Raw genomic sequence first — 16,084 nt, 5'->3', positions numbered from 1 at the left:
AAAGGTTTATATGCTTCATGGTGCTATCCAGAGTTTAGGTGGTAAGGATAGTTCCCACCTGGCAGTCCTAGAGCTGAGGTGAAGTACCTCCACCAAATTTAAAGACCAAGAGAGGCAGAGCCAGCACCCAGGACTACCGAGACCAAGCTGCTTAGCATTTTAAGAAATGCTTCTGATCAAAAAATAATTTCATTTACACAATAAAGACAAATTAAGATGGAAAAGAACTCTAAATGTGTCATAGTGTTGGATAAATGTATGTAGGTTTGAAAGAGAAGAAAAAGAGTATAGAGAGTCATAAAATAAAGTTAATGCTTAAAAAGGTAAAGTCTTTAAAGAGACAGATTACAGATAGTCAGAGATTAAAAGTAGTAAACAAAAAAATAAGCCATGTAAAAATGGAAAACTCACAGAAAGTCTGAATTATGTATATTATTATGTTATCTTTGAATTTTTTGACTGTGAAGGAGCTAAGTACAGAGAGATATCTCATTGTATGGGCTGCTAAGCTAAATCAACATGTATATTCATAAAGGTGTTTTGACTTCTGAATTTGGGTCTAAGAACATGTTGCTTTGGAAAAGAGTTTCTTCTTTGTTTCCACAGAAGATGAGAACCTGTGGATTGCTTCCAGACCAATATGGTTTCATGGAACAAGACACTCTCAAAGGTTGCTGTGAATACCCCTACAAAAATTACTTTGCCCAATAAACAGCAGGAAGAAGTTTGGACAGAACTGTGCCCATATTCCCAAATATTGTTTATAAATATTCATTTACATTGAAAGGGAGATATGCTATAGAGATTTGCATGGGTGTGTACCTTGATTTATTGATATAAATTTAAGATCCATTTTGTTATACTGTGTATATATATTTCTGATCTTGATTAAGGTATTGTGTTTGTCCAGGCACTGATCCCACTGTTAGGTGTCACACAAATAGACCAAGCCAAACAATTGTAACACATATGTAGAGGGCCTAGGTTGGTTTCATGCAGGATCACTAGCTGCCAATCTAGACTGTGAGCTTTGAGACCACGATAGCTGCTTCTGTGGATTCTCTTGTGATGGACTTGATCCCCATGACTCTTACAATCCTTCCTTCCCCTCTTCAACAGGATTTCCTAACACAGGGCTCAGGCTTGGCTGTGGATCTATGCATCTGTCTATCAGTCACTGGTTCCCTCATCACAATTGGGATAGTCACCAATCTGATTTCCAGAGAGGGCAAATTCAAGCTACCTACCCTCTATTGCTCACTCTTGGCTGTGATCATTCCTGTAGATTAGAGGGGCAGGTGGAGGTGGTAATTTGAGGGTCAGGTTAAGGGTTAGTTGGAGGGATAAGTACTAAATAGAGATGTCTTGATATGGGTGTTGTTTTGGGTTAGGCTGGTGCAAGTGAAATTGCCACTTTTTATTTTTAAATGAGACAACGATAACAAAATTCAAAAGATAAAGTTTATAGGATGCTACATATTTCAGAAGCAGATCAGATGGAAGAAGGCTTAGCAATTATTCATTTTTAAATTCTTGCACTTTATGACGTTGAGATAAATGTCAATCTTCTTATAGTCACCATCTAGGCAGCTGAGCTTGTTATAATAACCCAAAATGCGAACATCTTCATTTGCTGACTTCGGTGATGCCACTTCAGGCAAGGTAGGGAAGTTCACAGCTTCTGCATTTCTAGGGTAAAGCTGATTACCAAAAGCATAATCAACTATCAATTATATTTAAATATTTTCTGTGCGTATCCCATCTAAATGCTGAATAAAGATTTGTAAATTGTTAGGATTGTCAAAATCACCTAAATGTATGAATTTTCACTGATGTTGGAGAAGATAAACGCAAATTTGGTGTTTGCGTTTTTTTTTTTCTTTTTCTATCTGATCAATTACATCTTACAAAGTTAAGGGATACACAGTCGACAAGTTATTTGATTTTAGACTTGGATTTGAGAAGAGGACAATGAAAGAATAAATGTCCATTATGCCACTTAAGGAATATTCATGTCCTCAACAGTCCTTGATTTTTCCTTTATTTTTTTAATGGGTCCTGGTATTAAAATAATGTTCTTTTTTCTTTTTATTGAAAATATATTTTTTCTCTTGTAATATATCTTATTTTTCAGCCAAATCAATTCTTTGTATAATATATATATCCTTAACTTGAGAAGCAAGAATTTTTATACTTTATATAAAAAATGGTTTTTATAAGGTTTAAGATGCAAATAGTCAAGGGATGATGATGCTAAAAATACCTACTCAAGTCTTTTAAGTGTCTGTGTTTTGAACCAGAAATGCTACTGTTCAAATTAAAATGAGGAACAGGTTTTTTTTTTTTCTTTCTTTCTGAGAACCATGGTATGTGAGAGTCTGAATAAAACTGTCCAGAGAAGGTTGGAATTGCCAGCATTCGCTTAATAGTGTGCCTTTTAGATAGTTGCGTGCCAAAGTACTTGCTTGTTTGTTTTTATTTTTATTTTTTAAATTTTTTAATTTTTAACAAATCAAAATACTTCAAAATTTAATTATTTTTTCTTTTGTTACCTATTTATGAGAAGAAAAGTAATGAGAAGTTAGAACAGCTCACCACGTTGAGAAGGGTTTTGATGCCAACCAGCTGTCCCGAGCTCTTTTCCTTGATGTCTTTGACTTTGGCGATAACACTAGCAGGGACGCCTTTCAAGGTAGATAGTTCTTCCTTCAAGTGTTGTAGAGGTTCTTCCCAGGCATTCAAAAGAGTGCCCACCCATTTCAGCAAGAAGCCAAACTAAGTGACCACATTTGAGCAATTACATTAGAATCATCAAAATAAAATCGAGTTCGATCCAGACAGTTTTTTTCAAAAGACTGAGATAAACTTCCCCTTTGTTGTTCAAATATGTATTTAAAACAATCTTTTGAAGAAAAAAAAAACAAACAAAAAAAAACAATCTTTTGTATATAATACCAGCTGTAGAAGTTGTGGTATTGTGATAAAGAATTTTAGAGTAAATTAAATTCAGAAATGCCATTAGGGTTCTCTGTAGTAATTCTCATGAAATATAATCTCTTTCTTCACTTTGATTTTTCCACTTTCCTTCATAATTTCTCTGATTTTAATAAGAATTATAGAGATAAAGAATGTATTTTTGCCATTAAGCAGAACAAAAAGGACACATTCTAACTGTGCAGATATATAGGACTGTATGAAAATATTTAATCTACATCATATTGTGATGGTTTATATAGGAAGTCGTAAGTGGGAGATTAAAAAATAATAAATCACAACAGACATGAGTGTAGAGTTATAATCATACAGTGGAATCGCAACACACTGTTCACCACTGCATGGTATATACTCTGCTCCTTTCTGTAGCTGACTTTTAGGCATGACACAGGTGAGGATAATTAGGACGCAGGATCAGAAACAGAAATTGAAAAAGAAGATACTCCAAAGCCAAGAAGAGATAGTGAACTAGTTTGCAATCCAAAGAACTGGAAATACAGGGTTCATTACTAACATATGATAAATACAACTGTATTGGCATTGTCTAAGCCTGCATCAATATATTCTTATCCTTCAAGGTCAATGACAGTTTAAAAACCCCAAAAGAATAATATGAAGAGTCTCACTGTTGGGTAATGGAAAAGGGTCCTTAATATGGACACTAATATGAAAATATTACTTAGCAGATTTCACTATATTCAACTGTACTGCATATTTTTCCTTTCCTTGCATATTCTGTCTCCATTTTCCCAGAGATATGACTATTATGCCTATTGCAATACTTATTAAGAACTTACAGCATGATAAATACAGTGTACTGTTTCAAAAGTTTTGTTGAAAAATACAGGGAGTGCGGACTCACTTGTTTTTTCATGGCTTCGTTTTCTGGAATGGAGAGGGAAGAAGTGTGGCAGCGGATGAGGACTGTGTCATTGAACCCGTGGGCTTCAGCATAGTGGTTTTTCTGGAATTGATGAAATATTCAGTTGAGCTTGGAAATTGTGAAAAGAATAAATAAACAGAAAGCTAATGCATTTAAAGTAAGTGCTAAAAAATGAAACTAATGTATTAAATAAATGAGCTTTGAGAACATTTTAATTAAAATACAATTACATTTCCCCCCTCCTTTTTTCTCTCCAACCCCTCCCATGTCCTCTTTTTCTAACTCTTCCTATCATCCCACTCTAACTCCTTCTAAATTCTTGGCATATATTTTAAATCATTATTGATTATTTTACATTGCATAGCCAATTCGGGTGCTCATTCCCAGGGAATACTTTTAACTACACTTTTTTTTTTTTTTCTGGGATTTTTTTTATTAATTAATTAATTTAATTATTAAAGATTTCTGCCTCTTCCCCGCCACCACCTCCCGTTCCCTCCCCCTCCCCCAATCAAGTCTTCCTTCCTCCTCAGCCCAAAGAGCAAGCAGGTTTCTCTGCCCTGTGGGAGGTCCAAGGACCACCCACCTCCATCCAGGTCTATTAAGGTGAGCATCCAAACTACCTGGGCTCCCACAAAGCCATTACATGCAATAGGATCAAGAACCCATTGCCATTGTTCTTCAGTTCTCAGTAGTCCTCATTGTCCATTATGTTCAGCGAGACCGGTTTTGTCCCATGCTTTTTCAGTCCCCGGCCAGCTGGCCTTGGTGAGTTCCCGATAGATCATCCCCATTGCCTCAGTGTGTGGGTGCACTTTAAGCTTTATCTGTAGCGCCAGTTTATATTCATCTAACTTTCAAATTTCCCAAATCCTCTTCACTATTTACAGTCTTTCTAGAAGTTATGATTTGAGAAGCAGTGGTTAAAGCTATCAATGCCCTAAATCACTATTGTTTTATGTGCCATTTGTAACAAATGCCACCGTGTATAACATGCCTTGCAAATACATTGGCACCTACACAAGAATATTTTACCTAGGTCATTAGGAATGTAGAATAATATTGCATTGGTTATGACAAAATAAAGCTTAAACCCTGCATAGGCTTTAAAGAAATATAAACCATGAACCAACTAAAATGGAAAATTACTTTGTTTTTGCATATTAATCAACATTTAGTTATTTGTTATATACGCCTACATCTTTATTATTTGTAGTAGCTCTTATTTAAAACCATAATTAGAGAATTGTTTGATATTTTGAAAATATTTTTAGTATGATCTTGGTGGTGACCCCAATCAGGAAATGTAAGTGATTAGAACAACAGCCTGCAAACATTGAGCTGAGTTCTCACAGCCCACTGATGCGGAAATGTCACTGATTGTGACTTCATTGATGGGAGTAGAACATCTAACATACATACTTCAAAGTGTTTTCATCTTGAATACCTAAACAATTGCCCTGCATATGCCAGACCTCCTTGTTAGTTAATCAAATATTTTTTTTAATTCACTAAAAATAGTTTCTAACATTTGGGAATCTGAAGAGCAATTATCAATTTTCTTGTTCTCGCTGACTTTGCCCTAAATATCTTTAGCTCTATTTAATGCTTACAAGTCACTGCAATGCAGTTTCCTTTATCACAAGACTGTAGTGTCCAGTGTAAGCGGAGAGGCTAGAATACTACGATCAGGTGAAGAGGGGAAGGGATGAAGGTGGGGGGGAAGGAAATATGGAAAAAGACAGATAAAATTAAAGGCCATTTGAGAATAGCATGAAAACCTATAAAGTATAAGATTGCTAAAATATATACATGTGTGAAGATGATCTAAATGAAAACTCCATACATATGTGAAGATGATCTAAATGAAAACTCCAAATAATGGGGGAGACAAATCACCATCTGGTCACCTCTTACCACCAAATGAAGCTTCTGGTACCAGTATTGGGTTACATTTAATTGGGTTGTAGCCCAAAGTGGTTAGAAGCCACCAAATAACCCAGGCTGTATTTTGGCCGAGACTATAGTTTGCTCTCTACAAACTGATGGCAAGGCCCCATAGTTGAAGACAATACCTATAGAACCCATTGAACATGAAGAAGTTGAGCGGGTGCCTCCACAGACTTTTACCCCTGTGTGCTAATATCTTTGGAACAGGAGGGTACTCTGGACACTATCAAAAGATAAACATAAAGACCAGCCCAGTCACAAACTCTTTGATATACAATGGTATCCTGCCTGCAAGATATACAAATCTTGTAGAAGTAAATGACTAATACCTGATTTGACTTAAGACCCTCTCCATGAGAGGTCAAACCATATTCAATACTTTTTAGGGAACCAAGAACATGATACTGGATAACCTTGGGTAAAATAAAATGCTACTTTCTAAAAACAAAAACAAACAAACAAAAAACCCAAAGAAAACTGTGAAAATAAAAGGACTTCTGATGACATTCTTCTATATTCATAGATTAGTGTCTCATTTAACCATCATCAGAGAAGCTTCCTCCTTCAGAAGAACAAATACAGAAACCCACAGGCGCACATTATGTTGAGAGTAAAAGACCTTGGACCACTCAGGCCTAAATGGAATATTTCCCTCAGATCTCTCTACTCAGAGGTCAGGAAAATCTAAAGAAGAGGAGATAAAAAGAATCTAAGAACCAAAGTGGAAGGAAGACACCAAGAAACCAAGGCCTTTTAAATCAACATAGTTTGCTGTGGTGGTTGCACATGCCTTTAATCCTAGCACTTGGGAGGGAGAGACAGGTGGATCTCTGTGAATTTGAGGCCAGTCTGGTTTACAAGAGTTAGTTTCAGGACAGGCTCGAAAGGTACACCCTGTCTCAGAAGAAAATAATTTAAACATATTTAAACTCAACATAATTTAAACACATATAAAGTCACAGAGACTGAGGCAAGGTGCACAGGGCCTGTGCTGGTCTGCACCAGGTCCTTTGTGTCTATATTATTGTTTACAGTTTCATAGGATTCTTGACTGTATGAGCAAGATGGTCTTTGATTTTGTGCCTCCTCTTGAGCCCTTTTCTTTTGTTTTGTTTGTTTAGTCCAATTCTGATGTATTAGTTTTGTTTTTATCTTATCTTACTTCATTGCTCTCCCTGAGGAGCCTGTTTTTTTTCTAATGAGAGACACGAAGGGAGTGGACCCAGAAGGGAAGGGTACATGGGGTGAATCTAGGAGGAATAGAGGGAGATGAAAGGGCAATTATTGTATATTTTGTGAGAAAAATATCTATTTTCAGTAAAAGATAAAACAAACAAGTAAATGAATAAAGTAATAGGCGTGATGAATAGCCCACTAGATAAAGGAAACAAGAAACATTTCTCTTGTTATTCCTAGCATGTCTTTATGTCATAAGAGAGAATTAAAATGAAAGCTGAACATCAGCATTAAAATAGTAGTGTTTCAGTCAGTAGTCAATTCATCTTGCAACTCTCCTCTTATTGGCTCCACAGTTCAGCAGCTGCTGTCTTCTTATCCTTTGAGACGGAACGCCTGTCTCAGATTTAGATCATGGTGTGCTTTCTTATAGGATAGGCTGTATCACAGCCATTGTGATGGAGGCCTGATTTGTTATGAAGCCAGAAGTCAGTGGGGGTACTTACAAATTCAGTGAGCATTTCTGAAACTTTTTGGCTGATTTCACGAGACTGACTGCCTGCTACATCAAACATGTCACCCAAGGAATTAAAGCAGCGGCCGTTCCTCATTGCGCACATGGGTACAGATGCCACGTTCTCCCACAGAAGCTGGTTGGACACCAGGAGTAGGAGCAGTGTCCCTGTTAAAGAAGAAGAGCGACTTTGAGATATATTCCTGTGGGGTTATAAAAAGTCATCCTGTCAATAGAAGCATTATGTGGTCAAAGTGGCCTCCTACCAAGAAACTGTTTTGAACGCTGTAGGAGTAATTCAATGGGAAAACTAATCTAAGTAATCATATTTTCTCAGATTTCTATTTCGAATCATGAATGTCCTTTTTACAATTTATTAAAGCTATACCCAAAAGTATTCTGTATTCTAAAAGCATTTGGAGCTTAATTTAAGTCAAGGCAGGGTATCAAGCCTTTCTGTTCAAACCATTTAATGTCTAGTGAATTGCTGATGATTTTCTGTAATAAGAGATGTTATGAGTTTGCAGCATTTAAAAATATATTTGTTTTATTTTAAGTACAGCAGTGTTACATGTCAGACAAAGGCATTAGATTTCTGAGAATTAGAGTTACATACAGTTGTGAGCAACCATGGAGTGCTGAGAACCAAACACAGCTCTTGTTCAAAAGCATCTATAGCTCTTAAGCACGGAAACAGGATCTAAATTTGTCTACTATCAGTTTGGGGCGGCAGTATAAAAAGAACAGCTCTGTGAATTAGCTTTATCTTTGAGTTAGATGGGAACAAACACACAATTGTTCAATAATACTAACATTGTAGAGTGATGCCACAATCTGAAATAAATAATCCTGTACCATAAGGTCACATTTTCTTCTTTTTCAATATTTACATACAGTTTTAACAGTTTTTATAGTGACCGAGATTGGCATCATCATCAATTTACTTTTGAATAATGGACATATCAATATTTAACACTTTCAATATGATAAACCAGTACGTATTTATTACAAAGAAAATTCTATTACGTTTAGTGACAGTAGTCTGAAAGAAACTTTGATAAATGGATTTGGAAATGTGCAACTAAAAATTAGGGAATTGTTAAATTTTATTCATGGAAAAATAAACAAAAATATCAAATTACTTTGTAGTATACATGATAGCCAGGCACCTTTTAAAAGTAAGTCAAAATGTTACACACACACATACATACATACATACATATGGACACACACACACAAACCCCAGACACAGATACAGGTACACACATACACACTCTCTCATTTATCATCTATAGGATTTTAAAAACCTAACAAGAGCTAATAATTTTGTTTTGTCACTTCATAAAATCCAAATTATTCTTACTGATAATCCATCTTACTTGTAAACAAAAGGGAATATAAGCAATTGTACCCTCTTTTCTGTTCTTTAAAAATTTTTGTATGTTCTGATGTTCAGTTTGCATTCCCCAACTCTTCCCAGACCCACGTACCATGCAACTTCCTCACTCGCACAACTTTGTGTCATTAGAGAAATAAAACCAAAACGTTTAAGACCAATTTGTGCTAACCAAATATTCTTTGATGTTCAGTCTTATACCACAGCATGTTCAAATTATGAGGGGATACACATTTGATAAACCATTTTTTCCACTCCCAACAATTGCCTATGGTTTCGGGGTGGAGGATTGTGTGTTCAGTTCCCTTGCAGCTCTGGTATTTTCTTTTGTGTAAACTTGCTCAGGCTTTATGCATGCTGAAAGAGTATTTGCCTTGAATGAAATTTTAATGCTGTATAAATCATATTTGTTATCGTCATTGACTTGTCCCCAGGATAAAATATGAATGCATCATTCCAGTCAAGCAACTCATAGCAGAGACCCAGTAATGAGTGGATGCTACTTTTTCCTTCTGTAATTGTTAGAAATTCTACCTATATGCTCATATGGTTTCATTACAGTTAAAAGTCTCAATGTTTGAAATTCTGATTTTGTGAAATTTATTATTCCGTGTTCTAAAACTTAATGTGTCATTCAGAGTTGTGTAGACATAAAACTCCAAGAACTCTGAGAGTTGTTGTATAGTTGCTATCTAGAGAAATGATTAGAAAGTACTACTTACTTACTTTATCCTTTCCTTTTCTGGGTCTGGTATTAAAAAATACCTATTCCCTTCTTATATGGGGGAAATAACACTGTAAAAAGTAAACTATCCAAACTAGCTTTGTACAATCATGCAATGATTAAGGTCAACTGGAGGAAGTTGGGAGAAGAGCTACTTACAGGAAGGTGGTTGAGTCAAGGACAGCTGCATCTTCGTGGAGTCCCACCACAGCTTCGCTGCTGATTCAGGGAAGCTGTTTGACCAAGTCCCGTCTCCAGTTAACTTTCCACCTCCTATATAGTGCAGCACATCATCCCCAAGGCCAGACACTGCTAGGGGGCAGGAAGAAATAATGTCTGGAATTCAAGTTGAGGATACCATTACTCTCACCCATCATTAGCTAATAGCCTCATTACAACAATGATCAACCTAGGTATATAGGTATTATTTACCTCGTTGTTAGGTCATCACTATGGTTCATGTTGTGTTGTAAATCATCAGAGCTGTTTCTGAGCCATGAAGAGTGTTGTGAATTTCTTATCACATCTACAGTCTCTCTGATAATTCTTCTGTTTCTTGTAAATTACAAAGGTAGGCAAAGCCTATAAAACTGTGCTTAAATCAAATTCAAACATATTTGTGTGTTCTTATAGCAGCTTCGCCACTCTTAGGTGAATCTATGTATCTGGCTTGGGTTGGTAATGGCGCTCTTGCACTGAGCAGGTCCCTTAGAGACATTTCCCAGCAGTAGCCATCATAGTACCACATAATACTATAAAAACCCAACTGTAACTTTGAAACCTTTTACCTGTCTCAGCACATGTGGCATGAACTAGAACATCTGGCATTTTATTGCATGGTCTCTTATATTTAATACTGTTTGCATCCGTCTCACTGACAATAATCTGGCCAATGGGGCCTCCCTGATTTATAAGTCATGGGAAAATAAGTAAATAATTTGTGACATATTTCAGTAATCTTGAAATTTTAGCTAATACTTCTTCCGACCATGCTAGACAACTGCTTTCAAATTGCTAATTGCCATCTTTGCTTGCCCATGACTTTCCAACTCTGTATAATACTAGATACTACCTTCATACAATAGAACCTTACAGATAGTTATCAGAATCAATGAAGGCCCAGTTTTATCTGCAACGAACAAATGAACATTGGATTGAGTTGAGTATTTTCCTGAAACATTAAACAAGAAAGCAAGCAAAGCTCCTATTATTAAGTTATGATAAATAATGAAAACTCACAGTAGTTATTTTACTTGTATCCTCCAAAGTACAAAGTTTGTAAAAAAACAACGTATATCCCACACTGCCTTATTTATCTAAAAAACACATCATCAGTATGTTCATATTTATTATTGAATTAAAAGGATTAAGAGTAACCTACGAGGCTATAGTGCAGAACTTCTCTACTGTTTACACAGTTTAGTAGTTCTTGTTTTCTCCCAGTGAAGGATTATTATTGTCTGAAGTTCTGATTATGATGTTTTCCGCTCCAATTTATCATGCATCCCAGTGATTAAAGTTGTGACACCTAATATAGACTGGCAACAGACTAGGAATAATTTAGGAGACAAACCTCTAGACATTACCCTCAGAAAGATTTGTTATCTGGCTACTTCAGTGGCAAGGAATTGCCCAGATGGAATGAAAAGGACTAGGGGATTTCAGCAACAATATTATACCCTGCAGCTTCTTGATCCTGGAAGCAGTATGACCAGCTGTCTCACCTGTCTTGCTGTATTCAAAAATGTCCTCTTGCAGTATGAACCACAATAAACTCTACGTCATGAAAGGGATAGAGTTTTTTTTTTAATAATGTTCATCATACCAAAGAAAATGGAATTTTAGCAAAATTCATCACTTACTTTGACATTAATATTCGTCATCTTGAGGCAATTTTGTAAGGCCATTGAGCAATCTTTGTGGAGTAGACCCTCACTGGTTGTCCTGTACTGGGGTAAATTGGGGACAGGGTCCATTCCCTTACACAGAAGTGTGTGACATCACCTGGCTTCTTATGTCTGACTGGCTCCAGGCTGACCCTGTGGCTATATCTTACTTATCAGCCATGCATGTCCGCTGAAAGGTCTCAGAGTTGGAAGAACAATGTTCATACCGTAAGCCTCTCATTTCCTATAATAACATAAGTTCAACTTGGTTTCATCCCCACAAGTAATTCTCCGCAACATTGGTACACATTCTGCATTTGAATAGGTTAGACATATTTCCACATCAATTATCATAAATTTTATACATTACGATGTTTGGTAGCCATAATTACCCATTCCTAGCTAAAACTGAATCCATGTCACTTTAATGTTGTTATGTCTATATCTATATTCTGCTGCTCACCATCTCTGAAAAATTTCAGAGCTGTCAAGAATTTATGCTCAGTTAGGTGAATGTTCACCAAAGCAGCAGCAGTCAGTTCATTAATAGAATCAATACATCCATAATTTTATTGTGGGGGCATCCAGTCAGCAGTGCTTTATGCCTGTATATGCCAGCAATAGCAACCATTCTCCAAATGAAATGTGTGTATTGGCTCCTACTGATGGCATCTCCTTTACCACAGCAACAGGTTCACTGCTAACACCTATATCTCTAACTCTCTTTCATGAAAACTGTGCTCTTGACATCTCAGTCTTTAGAGACATATATATGAGAAATATATCCCTCCACCAACCTGTTCCTGGAGACTTTGCTTTGAAGCCATCCCAAGGTGTTCAAATGCTTCTTTCTGGAGCCCCGTTTTCTTTCCACATCCTGCCTCAGGAGCCCTTTAGAAGCTCAGTTTTCACTGCAGTCACTGTTGCTCTGGTTCTTGTCAACCTCTCTGGTGTGTACTTGAGCCAGGAGAAGAGATAGTCTGAGGAGACACAGAGGTGTCCCTCCTGCACCACTCACCACAACCATGTTTGTACTCACAAAGGTCGTTTCTTTTTCTTCCACATAGCGATTGAGAGCTGATGCTACATTTGAGAAACTATACAACCGTGAACCCAAAAAGGAATAAAATCTTGCCACAAGGAATCCTGCCAGAAATGTAATTCTTCTAGAATTTTAGTTAAGAGCCCTAAACTGTTTCTCAATGCTCCTAAGAATGTAGAGAGTTTCAAAATATATTCAAATGTTGATCACACAGTAAATTTAAAACAGGACCCGATCCTCTACTTAAACCTTATACTTTATTATATTTATTACATATTATATATTATTATTATATATATTTATTACAAGGTCATGTCACTTGACTCCAAACTTAAATGCGGAAATAGAGATTAAAATAAAATCGGAACAAATAAATATAAAAATCTGTTAGATGAAACAATACAGAAAGTGAATTTTCTGTTGAGCAAATGTGAATGTTCTTGTCAAATAACCAACCTAATTGGAACAAGTGCATATATGAGCACCAAGAGCTCATATATTTAGCTATAAGGGTTCACTGTGGACTCTGTAACTCATGAAATTACACAACTAAAATGTTCATTGATAAGAAATAAAATAATAAGAATTTACACCTCAAACTCAGAAGCTACCATTCTCTTCAATTTTTTTAGATATATGCGTTATAGACAAGTAACATTTGAGAGAGACTGAACCCAGGGAAAATATCTCAGCAGTTAGCATTTCATCCATTTTAAGCACTAGGAACAGTCAATCAAAATTTTGTTCCTGGCTGTATTAAGCCTCAGCTTCTGCTGTACATCCAAGTCCATAAATAACTTTGTTTATTCCCCTTATTTTCTTTTGTTCCCACTTTTAAATAGATTCTTATTAGCTCTACATTTTTCTCTGCTCCCCTTCCTGCCTATCTTCTCCCCCAAGGTCCCCATGCTCCCAATTTACTCAGGAGACCTTGTCTTTTTCTACTTACCCCTTATTTTCAAAATATTTGGGAAACAAACTGATAACAGAAAATAAATTGATCAATTTTAGCCCGAAAAACATGTTGAGTAAGAAAGAAAAATTTATCTAATTTAATTACAACTTTAATGCCTTCTGCAATTTAAAAATTTATCCAAAGTCATGAATATGGAATACATCACATATGGATGGGAATGTTAGAAATATTAACGGTGCACTTCTAGGAACATTCTTAGGATGTATTCATTCTCTAGTACACTACAGATACCATGAATCATAAAATCCTTACTGTTGCCGGTGTGAAAAATGCTGTGGTTGCTTCATCAACTCATTGGAAAGCTGAGAGTGGATGGTATTTTGATATGTTCAAACATGAATGAGAAGCTCATGATCTCCCTATTCCTCTGAACCTGTCAAAACTACAAATTTTGTAAGTGTTCAGGTAACATACTGATACACAGGTGGTAGAGTTTGGAGTTTCTATGTAGATTATCCCCATTCCAGCCAGGGATTCAGCCGAGAATGACATTTACAGCAAGGGACACTTTGCTAGATCTCAGTGACAGAGACTTTCAGGTAGATTGAGTTTTTTATGTGAGAAATCATTGAAGATAGATGAAAAAGAAAAAGAAAAATTGATCACTCAAAGGAAATATGGCAAAGACTAAGTTGATCTCAAAGCAAAGTTTTAGAGAATATTAATAGAGTGACCATTTGGGGGTGTGTGTATATGGAAACCTAATTCATTAAAACCTTCCTAAAATATATACAAATATGAAAGTTATCTAAGTGAAATTTCCAAATGTGGAGGAGATTGAGGCTCTTGACACCAAATAAGATTTCTAGTACCAGGAATGGGTCAGATCTGAGTTTTGGCTGAAGGAGTTCCATGGAAGTCCCCATAGAAAAGCTCTCCACAAACATGGTAAAGCCTTATTATTGAATACAGCACCTACAAAACTCATTGAATACAGAGAAGTGGATCTGGTGCCTACCTTGAACCTGTAGTCATGTGGACTAATGTTCACAGCAATGGGAGGTATACTTTACTAGAGGAAAAAGATGACCACCAATTCAACTACAAAGCCTTCCATCTAGTGACATACCTACAGTATATGCTGCTGCAATGGTGGCCTCAAGCATGTGGAAGTACTCAACCAAAGTTTGACTTGAGGTAAGGCCCCCTCTTTGAGATGGAACCCCCATATTCAATGCTTTTTGGGGTGGCGGGGCAAAGGAACATAGTAATAAAATGAATGGGGTATCCTAATAAAATGGCTCCTACTGACACTCTGCTATACTCATAGATCAATGCCTTGTTCAGCCACCGCCAGAAAAGTAGTCTGCCCCAGATGATACCCAGCTAGGCACATGTACAGAGTGAGAGAGCTTGGCACACTCAGCCCTAAAAGGAATATCTCCATCAAATCTCTCCCCTCAGGGCTCTGGAAACTCTATGGAAGAGTTAGTAGAAAAGGTGTTAAGAGGCTTGGAGAGCACTAAGGAATCAAGGCCTTCTGGATACTAAAAGGCTGGCATGCCTATGAACTCACAGAGACTGTGGCAGCAAGCATAGGGCCCGCAGAGGTCTGCACCAGATGGGGTCCTAGAGCTGAAAGAAGTGGACATATGACCCCAATCATAACCCACATGCTATCTCTAATTGATACAATAAATATCAATTTATTGATTAAATAAATTAAGTAAATAAGTAATTATTTTTATTCACAAATAAAAAATTCGTTCTCTCCAAGACAGTCTCACTGGAGAAAAAAGTGTTCTTTAGTAAAGTCTGTATTTCAAGTAGTAGATGGACAACATGAAACAAACTCATTGACATCTTTGGGGGTTCTTTCTCCAATATTGTTAAATCAGGACTTTTTAAAAAACCATATAGGTCCTTTATGACTTCCAGTTTCATATTTTTATGGAATTCCTTTGTGTGTAAATGTGTGTTTCTGTGTCTGTATGTGTTTCTTTCTTTTTTTGTTTTGTTTTATTTTTTAAATTTTTTTAAATTAGTTTTTATTGAGCTCTACATTTTTCTCTACTCCCCTCCTTACCTCTCCCCTCCCCTTTAACCCTCTCCCAAGGTCCCCATGCTCTCAAGTTACTCAGGAGATCTTTCTCCAGATAGGGTTTCTCTGTGCTGCTTTTGAGCCAGTCCTGGAACTAGCTCTTGTAGACCAAGCTGGCTTCGAACTTACAAAGATCTGCCTTCCTCTGCCTCCCGAGTCCTGGCGTGCGCCACCACCACCTGGCCTCTGTATGTGTTTCTTATGCTTCTTCTTTGGCTCTTTTTTCTGTTTGCTTGTTTTGTTCTACTCCAACTTGTTTTTGTTTTATTTTATTATATTATTATTTCTTAGATGTCTATATTTTCTAAGGAGAGACAAAAAGTGTATAGAGCTGGTAGGGAAGAGAGACAGGGAGGAACTGGGAGGAGTATGGTGAATGGAAACCCTAATCACAATATATTATATGAAAAAAATCTATTTTTTCAGAAGTAAATTTTAATGGAGTGCTAGGGTCTGTGTTCCCGGACTCCAGGAGGCTATCAAGTCTGAACAAGGGTTTATT

At 36.6% G+C, this 16,084-nt stretch overlaps 1 protein-coding gene across 1 annotated transcript; it reads right to left on the bottom strand.

Moving 5' to 3' along the window:
* Positions 1 to 1,508: 1,508 nt before the first annotated feature.
* LOC130885526 (prolactin-2C2-like) lies at positions 1,509 to 9,827 on the bottom strand. The gene is made up of 5 exons (XM_057787063.1): positions 9,797 to 9,827; positions 7,510 to 7,685; positions 3,857 to 3,958; positions 2,596 to 2,775; positions 1,509 to 1,700 (listed from the first exon to the last, which is right to left on the bottom strand). Exons 1-5 carry the CDS (start codon positions 9,825 to 9,827, stop codon positions 1,509 to 1,511), a joined length of 681 nt encoding a protein of 226 aa, XP_057643046.1.
* Positions 9,828 to 16,084: the final 6,257 nt, after the last annotated feature.

This window comes from Chionomys nivalis, chromosome 13 (assembly GCF_950005125.1).
Source record: "Chionomys nivalis chromosome 13, mChiNiv1.1, whole genome shotgun sequence".
Lineage (NCBI taxonomy): Eukaryota > Metazoa > Chordata > Mammalia > Rodentia > Cricetidae > Chionomys > Chionomys nivalis.
This window is presented reverse-complemented; position numbering and strand designations above follow the sequence as displayed.